We start from the raw sequence: 8,642 nt of genomic DNA on the forward strand, positions 1-8,642 counted from the left end.
CCACCGAACACTCGCTTCACTTTTGGTCTGAAAGCACCAAGAGAGAGAGAGAGAGAGAGGATGTGCCGTGTGAATACGTCCTGCCTGCAGCTCTGCAATCAAATACGATTTTAAATAAGCCTAGTAAAAAATGTGGTGGTCAGCGCTGATATCACCACAAATAAATGAACGTATGGGAAACACTGTAACTTATCTCCTCATGTTCAAAACTTTCTGCACATTCAGAATCTCTCCCACGTATCTGTTCTCTGACATGTAAAGAAAAAAGTCGTATTACGAGACTAACGTCATTAGCCTATGTAAAGAGAATTCATAATATTTTACTACATACCCTATAGGCCTACTACATTACATTACTGATTGGCTGGAAGTGTCCCCTCTAACAGACACAGAACTGGATGAGACGAGGAGGAGCTCATGCCGGGAAAAACTAACCAACACCTGTGGTCAGGCAGAAAGCTCACGAATAATTCCACACACGTTATCTTCAACACCTCTGATAGTGCCGCTTACAATCCCCAACAGAGCAAGTTAGTGCTTCAGTTTTTAACGTTACATTTTGTAACCTACTGAAACTAGCCTACTGTATATGTCCGCTTTGGCAAAACTGTTTGCAACACAGCGCAAGGTGGGTCCACTTCGTTCGCTGGTGTCACAGCGAAGTTGCTTTCATGGTAAATCCGACAGTACCTTTTGCATCAACTAACGCTTATAAAGCGGAAGTATTTGATGCCCTGAGATGGGAACACACAAATAATTATGAACAGGCACATTTGCGGTAGCCTTCTTTGACAGACAGGACCCCTTTTGCCATGTGAAGAACTGATACTCTGACTTCCCGTTCCCGTGAAGGCAGCACGGAGCTGCAGCAGTCGCAGTGGACTAAACTGGCAGGTTTTAATGTGGCAGACCAGTTTTTTTGCAAGTAGTTTAAACTCGTATTGTTATGAATCTTTGGTGTAAACTGGCCTTAGAATTTCCAACTAACAAATGCCCCCCAAAAGCAGCTCAGCGCCCCCCTTTCCAAAATATTGCTTGCAGTGCCCCCCATCGTTCTCGGAACGCCCCCTGGGGGTCGGTACCGCCCCCGTCGAGAAACACTACATGAAGGCAAAAGTAGTAAATGAACAACAGGTGCTATCTTGCACTTTTGGAAGATGTCATTCTGCGTGCATGTTGATATAAAGTTTGCACACATTTTTACTCACGGAAACCTTTAGTAAATCTGGCCCATTGAGTATCTGAGTGTGGATGTGTGTGTGAGTATCTGTAACTAGCATTCTGACTGACTGTACACATGACATGTTGGTAGTATAATCTCGTACTGATTCTCACCATAAAAACACTATTAGCATTAAAATAACTGCAAACAATCTCGCATTAAAAGCCCTCTCCGTCTCAAAGGCCTGGGCTGAATTTGAGTCCCAGCACATCCCTGCCCACAACACACAAAACAGGTTTCATACATCTTTATTTTTGTATTTCTCAGAAATTTTTTTGCTGAGCTGTGCCAAACCACAACCTCTGTTCTTTCCTTTCAGATACCTGAGCCACATTTAGAATGAGCTTTAAACAGAATAGAGAGGCTGATGTCAAAAAGTAAAGAACCATAGTAGTCCAGTCTGAAGGTGATGAGAGCATTAATAACAGTTTGTAGGTTTTTTGGAAATTCATCCCAATCGAGACTGTAGCCTCTTTTCCATCCAAATCGGCAAAAAAGAGGAAAAAAACCCCTAAAGGTTTCATGTTTCCATCCACTGCTTTTATGCAGAAAGTAGGTGTTGGTTCATCAGATGAGCAGTAGGTGGCACTACAGCTCCATTCAGGTGCCACCATACCATTGTAGAAAAGGGCACAACAAGACAAGACAAATAGAAGAGCTTCAGTCAAACCTCAAACAACTTAGAAAACATGATGGAAATATAGCAGCCTGTTAGTTTGATATATTAATGTGAGGAAGGTTACAGTCTCTTCATTGTTCCACACAGATCTGTTTTCCAGGGGGGCAGAAGCTTCAGTGAATGTTTAAGTCACATGCTTCATGTACATCATTTATTTTCTGAGTCTGTCTGCATTGCACTTTTGAAAATTGATGCACCAACTTTTCCACTTCCCCCAAGGGTTATGTGCAAATTCAAAATGTGCAAAAAAACAGGTGGATGGAAACCCACCTAATTAGACAGTCTATGGTTTTCTTCATCTACTTTCTGCTTCTGTTTCTCTCTCGTCTGTTTCCTCTTCTTCTTGGTCTTCTTCCATTCTTTGGGCTGAAATGACTTTATTTCCAGGATCATCTGAAACACGAATGCACTGATCGATTAGTCATAACGTGCTGTAACATATATGTTGCCAATGTATGATCTAGACACCAAATCACCATAATGGAGTTAAGTTAAAGTTGTATTGTACCTGGTATGTGTTGCTGAGCTCTGCTCCCTAACTTGTAGAGGTAGAAGAAGGTTATGACAAGGGCAAGGATGGGCAGGCACCTCAGGGCAAACATAAACACTTCCTTCCTGTGAGAATCTGAAATTTACCCACAGAAACAGCCGACTAATTAATAAAATGCTGTTTTAGTGTGAAAACCTGCGTCCACACTCACGTTTCCAGGTAATTTTTTCCTTCTGCCCACAGAGAAACATCTGATCAACAGTGAAATGGATGAATCTCTTTTATTGCAGTTGGCAAACAACAAAACTGTGCATTATAGCTAACATCTGCTAAGGAGTTGGACAGACCAAATCATTATTTGATGATATTGGCATCATCGGAGAAAATCAGCATGAATACGGGATAACAACAATAGCTGTGCGATGGCTTTGGCCTATCGACATTTAAAATGTGTGCTCACAAAATGATGACAAAATGTTGTCATGTCGAACTTTGCTGCCACACAGTGGCTGCTGGCTGCAGTCATAGAGACCATTTAGTGTCCTCCTGCTGTCTGTGATCACTGTTTTAATACAGCCACATTTACAATACAGTTGGTTTTTTTGTACGATTGGCCAGCTAGCCTCTAAGGAAAACAGATCATCCTTGTTTATGAGAGAATATGTAACCACAGTTCTCAGCCCATGCTGAATTGGTTAGAGATGCTATGCTTGACGCACAGTATGTACTTCTATATGGCCTTAAACAAGCGCTCATATGCAGGAGGAAACGTAAAGTTCCCATAGCTCCTTTGTTTAACCACATGTGCACACACACACACACACACACACAAACACACACACACTCTCCTTATCTAACATGCAGATCTCTTTGTCTTCTCCTTCTTTTAGTTAATTGCATTTCAGTTCTAATCTAGTGTGTTTTTTCTTTGTTTATCTTGTTATCTTGTTACATGCTGGTTTCTTTTAATATTCCAAAAGAGTGAATATATCAACCTCTTCACCCAAACTCCTCGGTAATTTTGTTATAGTTACTACATTTTTTTCTGATTGCTTAGACACAATTTCTGAAACTGTTGGCTATTCGCAAAGCCATACACCAAAAAAACATCATACATCTCTTGCAAAACTCTTCAAACTCTTTTAAACATTGTATTTTTGCATCAATTCAGTACACATAAATACACACTGATAGTAAAAATGAAAAACGCATGTGGCTTTTGCGTTTTCTGTGTAGGACATAGCAGTTTGCAATAAAGTTTTGTCATGCATGTAGTAAAACTCACATACACACAGGTGCCCAAATGTGTAAAGTATGGATGTGTGTTCCTCACTTGTTTCACTGAAGCTAATGATACACGGAGCAACTTTTAGAGCAATGTTGCTGTCAATGGTAATGAGTAAAGATTACTACCGTAATCCCCTTCCTCCATCACTCTGCCACCCTCCCCGCACCACCGCTATCCATTGAAAACATGGTTGGACTTGTCACCAGCAAGACTGCCCAGCAACATTGCTTAAAAAGTTGCCCTGTGTATTATCAGCTTAAGTTTCCAGTTTTTTTCTATTGCTAACAAGCATTGGGCAAAACTGAAGTCCCTTTTTCAAAACGCTTCATCCAGTCTGCATTACCAACATGCATCAATCCCACCTCCAAAACTCACTAAAAACAACCAAAACATTTCATATAAGTTTCAGAATTAACTCATTCAACCAAACACTGGCAACAATCCTCACTCAGAAAGCAAACACTGTCACTCTAAAAAACACACTTATTTCAAAACACACACACAGCTCTCCACGCACATATAAGTAAAGTATATAAACTTAAAATTTACATAAATATTCTGATAAGATTTTCTATTTCTACTAAACTTTATTTCAGTTTGGTTGCTGTAGAAATGCAGGACATTTTGAATGTGTTTTTAACAGTTCTGGACACTTTGTGTTAGCATTTGAAAAATGTGCTGCAGTGTTATATAGTTTACAGTGTTTTGTAGGTGGGGGAGTAGTAATGAGAAAAAAGTTCATGAATTTTGAAGAAAGTGGTCATTGAATGTGTTTTGTGTGAAAGCAGTGAGAAATGATTCACAGTTTGGTCCAAATACACTTCTGTTTCACTGAGTTTTGACAATGTGACTTCAGTTTTGACCAATGCAGGTTTGCAGTTGAAAAAAAATGTATTTTGAAAGGGACTCTGTACTGCCCCCATCCTTCTTTATCTTGCCCTCTCCCCCTCTTACTTCTTCACCTCCTCATCCTCCTCTTCTTTCTTCACCTTCTCACCCATGTCCTCCTCTTCCTACTGTAATTATCACCCCTCTAAAGGTTAACATTTGCCTCCAAATGTTAACCTGTGGCCGGTTTACATAGTGCTCAAGCTCTGACTGGTATGTGAACTAAAAATCAAAAAATGTTTTCACATGTGGCATTCCACATTGTCAGTGTGGAATGCCAATTGGCAAAATAGTGTAGCAAAATATAGTAATGTTCACAGTTTTGTTAGTGTGTTAATGAATTACAATTAGAGTGTAAAGCAGAGAATATGCATTCGGCTTGGCAAACTTGGTAAATCGCTACACATGTTAATGGTTTCAGAAACAGCGCTTCAAGAATGACTGTTGTTTAAGCATTCAGAAAAAGCTGAAATTTAATTATTAACCAAAATTGCACATTAATAGTTTAGTATATTTTAATGACACTGAATTAGTTAATTGGCTTTCAGTTTTTTCTTGTTTCAAGAGGGGTGCCCTGAGGTGAATATAACTTAAAGTTATATTCTATTATTAATAATAGTAATAATAATAATTATTACATTATTTAACATATATCTTGAAGCGCAATGCATTTCACTTTCTTTTTAATATATCAGTGATCACATACACGTTACTGTTAATTGGGTAACACCTCTGACACAACCGGAGTGGACTGTCACAATAATTCAATAATAATACATCCCAGGCCACCCTGTTCACGCAAACCACCAGACTGCTAACATTATGGACTAACCTTATTTGTTGATGTAACAGGTACCAAACCAGGTACAGTCTTTGCCACTATGTTCATCTACAGACTGATCATTGAAGTATTCTATGTGAACACTATGTTTTCAAGTTATGCTATGTGTGCACCTTCAAAAACTCCAGAGAAATAGCCTAGGCTAGCTACACTAATCATAGCACGTTCAAGAGAAATATTTTCAACTTCAAAAAGGGGTCGGACTGTCAGAAAGGTTAAGAACCCCTGGTCTATTCAGTTACAGTACCCAAGCTTAAAGTGGACAAAAAGAACAAAGAAAGAATTTCAGCAATTATTTCTCTTAATTAATAAATACTACTACTACTACTACTACTACTAATACTAATACTACTACTACTACTACTAATAATAATAATAATAATAATATATATTATTATTAAGTATTAAATAATAATAATCAAAGCTGGGTCTGGCCCGGTGTGGTTGCCACAGACAAATAAAGGACGGCCCCAAATACAGGTCAGGGTAAGAAGTTAGTTAATGATTCATTTATATGAAGGAAAAAAAAAGTGAATTACGTGTTTTTTGTTAAAGTATTACGGTCACTGAACGTGAGTGAAGAGAATTCCAGAATTGAGACTGAATGAGGTTTTTAGGGTGGTGCCCTGAGATGAATTTAATCTGAGTTAAATTCTCTTATTTGGTATAAGTACTGATTATTTCTGAATGCCTAAGAGCAATCACTCGACTTCATCTATTGTACCGATTATTGTGGACCAGTTGCATATTTTTGACTGTCTTTATTTGGTGGTATTAATGCTATTTTTAGTTAGACTTACCATTATCAGTATTGCTTTAAAGAAACAAAGTAACAGAATATCTGTAATATATTAATCTTGATTAACATTATGATCAGCCCTGATCTTTGGCAAAGTGGTATGGTGTGTATGCACTGGTGTTTTGTCACCTACCTCCTGAAGTGTTGATAATTGTGACGTCTCTGTCTGCGACTGTGATGACAAAAAAAATCCTGCATTAGTAGTTAATATATACAGTATAAAACAAGAAAGATTTGACAAACCCAGACCTTATTTTAAATACACATCATTATTAGCTCCATCAATTTGTAAACCAAGATATTATTCAAACCCTCACTGCAACACTGTCTAGCTGCTGGTGTTTTGTGACCTACCTCCTGCTGAGTTGATCTTTGTTGTGTCTCTGTCTGTACCTGTGATGAAAAACAATTAAAAATAAATCTTTTTTAACATCCCGCATTAGTAGCTTATATATAAAAATGTGTCCGATTTGACTGATCTGAACAAACCAGACCTCATTCTGAATACACATCATTATTAGCTCCTTCCATTTGCAAACCAAGATATTATTCAAACCCTCACTGCAACACTGTCTAGCTGCTGGTGTTTTGTTACCTACCTCCTGCTGAGTTGATCTTTGATCTGTCACTTTCTGTGACTGTGATGACAAAAATAAAAGGTTTTTAAAATCCTGCATTACCAGTTTATATATACAGTATAAAACAAGAAAATTGACTGATCTGAATAAATAAGACCTCATTCTGAATACACATCATTATTAGCTCCATCCGTTGTCAAACCAAAATATTAGTCAAACCTGCTGGTGTTTTGTGACCTACCTCCTGCTGAGTTTATCTTTGTTGTGTCTCTGTCTGTAATTGTGATGAAGAATAATGAAAAATAAATGTTTTTTAACATCCTGCATTAGTAGCTTATATATAAAAATGTGTCCGATTTGACTGATCTGAACAAACCAGACCTCATTCTGAATACGCTTCATTATTAGCTCCTTCCATTTGCAAACCAAGATATTAGTCAAAGCCTTAATGCAACACTGTCAAGCTGTTGGTGTTTTGTTACCTACCTGCTGCTGGGTTGATCTTTGATCTGTCTCTGTCTGTAACTGTGATGAAAGTGCCATTTCCTTCAGCCTCTTTTAAAAGTGGTATCTCCACAGTCATCCTGCAGGTGTATCTCCCTGCATCCTCTCTTTTGATATTAGTAAAGATCAAGTCTGAGCAGCCAGATGACTCCTTTCTCAGAGATCTTTGAGAGTAATTCTTCGACTCAAATGTCTCCGTCTTTATTTCTGTTTGATTTTTCAGCCAACTAATTCTCATTCTTGACCCCCCTGTCCCGCAGCAGGTGATGTTCACTCTCTCCCCCTCCATGACAGAGACATCAGGACTCTGGGTAACAACAAGTGTGCCTGAAGAAACACCTATGAACAGACAGAGTGATGCATGATTTGGTAGTTCATCAGCCTTGTACATAGGGCACGCGCTCTAACAGCTATAATTTGTAACGAAGAAATACGCATTCTCTTAATCGTATCTCATTTTAGAAATATGACCTGCTCCTGTCTCAAAAAACCCTAGATGACAAACAAAGACTTACTGCCAGCACTTTCAAGAAAACACAGAAACACACCAGCCAACGATACCATCCAATTACTTGACCTCTGGACAGTTTAATCAATTAAATCACACACAAACATTTCAAATAAAATATGGAAATATATACTTGCTTTAATGTAGTGCATGCGTACTAAGTGAACTGAAATGACATTTTCTTCTATGATCATTACCACACAATCTCAACACAATGAAACTCCACACATTTTCAGGCGTTAATCTGTTTGTAAGTCTATTACCAACAGGGATTCTTTTTAAAATGAATCTAAATCCTTTTTTTAATATCACATTTAACTTCATAAATTATAGGAAACTCTAATAAAATATGAATATGGAGCTCTAAACTGCTAATGTAATGTTTTTACTTACTTAAACTGAGGGAGGTGAAGAACAGACCGCTCAGTAGAAGTTTCATCCTTTCACTCTGATTCACCACCGAATACTGATACTTATCTCTTCCGAGCTAAGCCCCTCACATCTAACACACGCGCAAAACAACACATACCAGGCGTCATCCTCATTTTGTTGGTTTTCAAAGGTTTTGAAGATAAATGTATAAAGCCACAACCTCTGTTCCTCACATCCCCACCAGATGAGTTGATGGCATCTATAAGTTATATTTTAAATTCAGTCAGATTGTCCTGGATGACATATTTTCTTCTTGTCTGTGCTACAAAGGCTAACAAAATGTCCTTTTATTTCTTCTAAACTTTTTGGACACAGAAACCTGGATGACCTGCAATGTTTCTGATGTTAAACCAAGTGGGAACCTCTGGATCTGAAAAATGAAGCCAATACAGAGGTGACTTAAACCTGCATTC

The 8,642-nt window shown here is 38.2% G+C and overlaps 1 protein-coding gene across 2 annotated transcripts; it reads right to left on the reverse strand.

The window, feature by feature from the left end:
• Positions 1-1,454: 1,454 nt before the first annotated feature.
• LOC119912446 (titin homolog) lies at positions 1,455-8,642 on the reverse strand. Of its 2 annotated transcripts, XM_038731640.1 has the most exons (8): positions 8,191-8,642; positions 7,272-7,628; positions 7,027-7,059; positions 6,807-6,845; positions 6,562-6,600; positions 6,341-6,379; positions 2,410-2,526; positions 1,455-2,294 (listed from the first exon to the last, which is right to left on the reverse strand). In XM_038731640.1, the coding sequence occupies exons 1-8, from the start codon at positions 8,234-8,236 to the stop codon at positions 2,197-2,199; spliced, it is 768 nt and encodes a 255-aa protein (XP_038587568.1). In that variant the 5' UTR covers positions 8,237-8,642; the 3' UTR covers positions 1,455-2,196. The 2 variants fall into 2 exon arrangements, with proteins under 2 accessions (XP_038587568.1, XP_038587569.1); XM_038731641.1 differs by lacking the exons at positions 6,562-6,600; positions 6,807-6,845 and having other exon boundaries at positions 8,191-8,632.

Source organism: Micropterus salmoides, unplaced genomic scaffold (genome assembly GCF_014851395.1).
Source record: "Micropterus salmoides isolate LMB-PRFRI ecotype aquatic unplaced genomic scaffold, ASM1485139v1 Ms_hic_scaffold_2, whole genome shotgun sequence".
NCBI classification, from domain to species: domain Eukaryota; kingdom Metazoa; phylum Chordata; class Actinopteri; order Centrarchiformes; family Centrarchidae; genus Micropterus; species Micropterus salmoides.